Consider the following 1,956-nt stretch of genomic DNA (forward strand, 5'->3'; position numbering starts at 1 on the left):
AGAGGAGGAGGGGCATGTGCTGGCCGGCCTCGAAGAGCAGCCCGTTGCGCGCGGCGCCTGAGACAGAAAGACGCGCCCCGCGTCTGTCTCGTTTCGGGGCGTGTTTCTTTTCAAGCCCCGTGGCGCGCGGCGCCGGAGGGGCGGACTCGGTCTCGCATCCCTCCTAGTCCGCCAACCAAATGGCGACTCAGCTAACGGGTCCGGTTATGAGGAGGAGCTGACGCGGCCTCGCATCCCACCCGTCGCCGCGCAGACAAGAGGAGTGCCCGCCGCGAGAAACTCCTCCCCCACCTAACAGAAGGGGGGGGGGGGGGTACGGGGAGATGTGGGGGAGATTGAGCTCCTCTCCCACACCCTCAAGACTAGCAGTGCCGGCCGCGGCCAATCCGCCGGCACACCTCGGCTCCCACCTCCCCATCCCTCCCCGTCTCTCCCCAGCCCTGAAGGCTCGTATAGCTCCCCACATCTCCCCACATCTCCCCACATCTCCCCACATCTCCCCACATCTCCCCACATCTCCCCGCATCTCCCCGCATCTCCCCACATCTCCCCGTATCTCCCCCACCAGCCCCGACGGCTCGCAGAGGGAAGGCATGACGCCAAAGTCGGCGGCGGCGGAGACAAACGCGCCTATTCGATAATAATTAATAATTAAAGGAGACAAACCCGCCTATTCATTTAATTAATAATTAATAATTAATAATTAATAATTAAAGGAGACAAACCCGCCTAGTCGATCAAGTTGGGCTACGCCTCTTCTCTCCCCACATCTCTCCCCATCTCTCCTCATCTCTCCCCATCTCTCCCCACCTCTCCCCATCCCTCCCCACCTCTCCCCACCCCTCCCCACCTCTCCCCACCTCTCCCCATCCCTCCCCCACCTCTCCCCACCCCTCCCCACCCCTCTCCCCCATCTCTCCCAATCTCTCCATAGGACACGCCGAGCTCAAAGTACGAGCTCGGGTCGGACGCCCAAAAGTTGGCCGGGAAGCTCGCCTGAAAACAAGACACCCGCTGCCGCCAGAACCGCCTCCGCCACACCGGAAAGACCGGGCCCCGACGCTCGCCCGCAGCTGCGCCATCTGCGCCGCACAGCGGCGGGCGTATGGGCTGGCCTGCTCATAGACGTGCGGATTCAGTGTCTCCGAGACCTCGCGAGCGGGCGGTTCTTCACAGCTGTGGGCAGTGTGGTTTTGGCCGGGGTGGGCAGTGTGGGTTTCACACCCGGGGCAGGTAGGGGATCGGGCAGGCCAGTTGTGCGGCAGTGTGCGGGCAGGGCAGTATCATACACACACTCAGCCCTCGAGCAGGAGGAGTGGTGAGTAGCGGCGGCGGCGGTAGCGCACCGGGTCAGCGCACCCACAAACCAGCACGTGCGCCCTGCCCGCCGTCGCTCGGACCAGAGGCCCGACGCAGTCGAGAAGGAGGTGGACGCCCTTTTGCGGCGCAAGGCGGCCAAGGAAGACGAACATCGGCGGGTCCTCGCCTCCTCCTGCTCCTCCGCCTCCACCTCCACCTCCGCCTCCACCGCCGCCGCCGCCGCCGCCGCCGCCGCTTCGGCGCCCGTGCGCCGCCGGCCACGCGGCCTGCAGCGAGGCACGCCAGTTAATTAGGCGAATTACCTAACTGCCAATTGATTCATTCGCTGCTAACTAATTAACTAGCTGCCTGCAGCGTGGCACGCCAGCCGTCGCCAAAGCACTGCCGGCGCAGCGACGCCTTGGCGGCGGCGTGGGCGAGAGATCGCCGAGAGATCGCCGAGAGATCGCCGAGAGATCGCCGAGAGATCGCCGAGAGATCGCCGAGAGATCGCCGAGAGATCGCCGAGAGATCGCCGAGAGATCGCCGAGAGATCGCCGAGAGATCGCCGAGAGATCGCCGAGAGATCGCCGAGAGATCGCCCAGAGATCGCCGAGAGATCGCCGAGAGATCGCCCACAGATCGCCTAGAGATCGC

General features: G+C 64.6%; 1 protein-coding gene across 1 annotated transcript; it reads right to left on the reverse strand.

Moving 5' to 3' along the window:
* Window positions 1-204: 204 nt before the first annotated feature.
* On the reverse strand, window positions 205-1,472 carry EMIHUDRAFT_255459 (hypothetical protein; the record flags this gene model as incomplete). Its single annotated transcript, XM_005773002.1, has 4 exons — window positions 205-291; window positions 566-630; window positions 1,028-1,115; window positions 1,368-1,472. 4 exons carry the CDS (start codon window positions 1,470-1,472, stop codon window positions 205-207), a joined length of 345 nt encoding a protein of 114 aa, XP_005773059.1.
* Window positions 1,473-1,956: the final 484 nt, after the last annotated feature.

The sequence above is a fragment of the Emiliania huxleyi genome (genome assembly GCF_000372725.1).
Source record: "Emiliania huxleyi CCMP1516 unplaced genomic scaffold EMIHUscaffold_3491, whole genome shotgun sequence".
In the NCBI taxonomy this organism is placed as follows: Eukaryota; Haptophyta; order Isochrysidales; family Noelaerhabdaceae; genus Emiliania; species Emiliania huxleyi.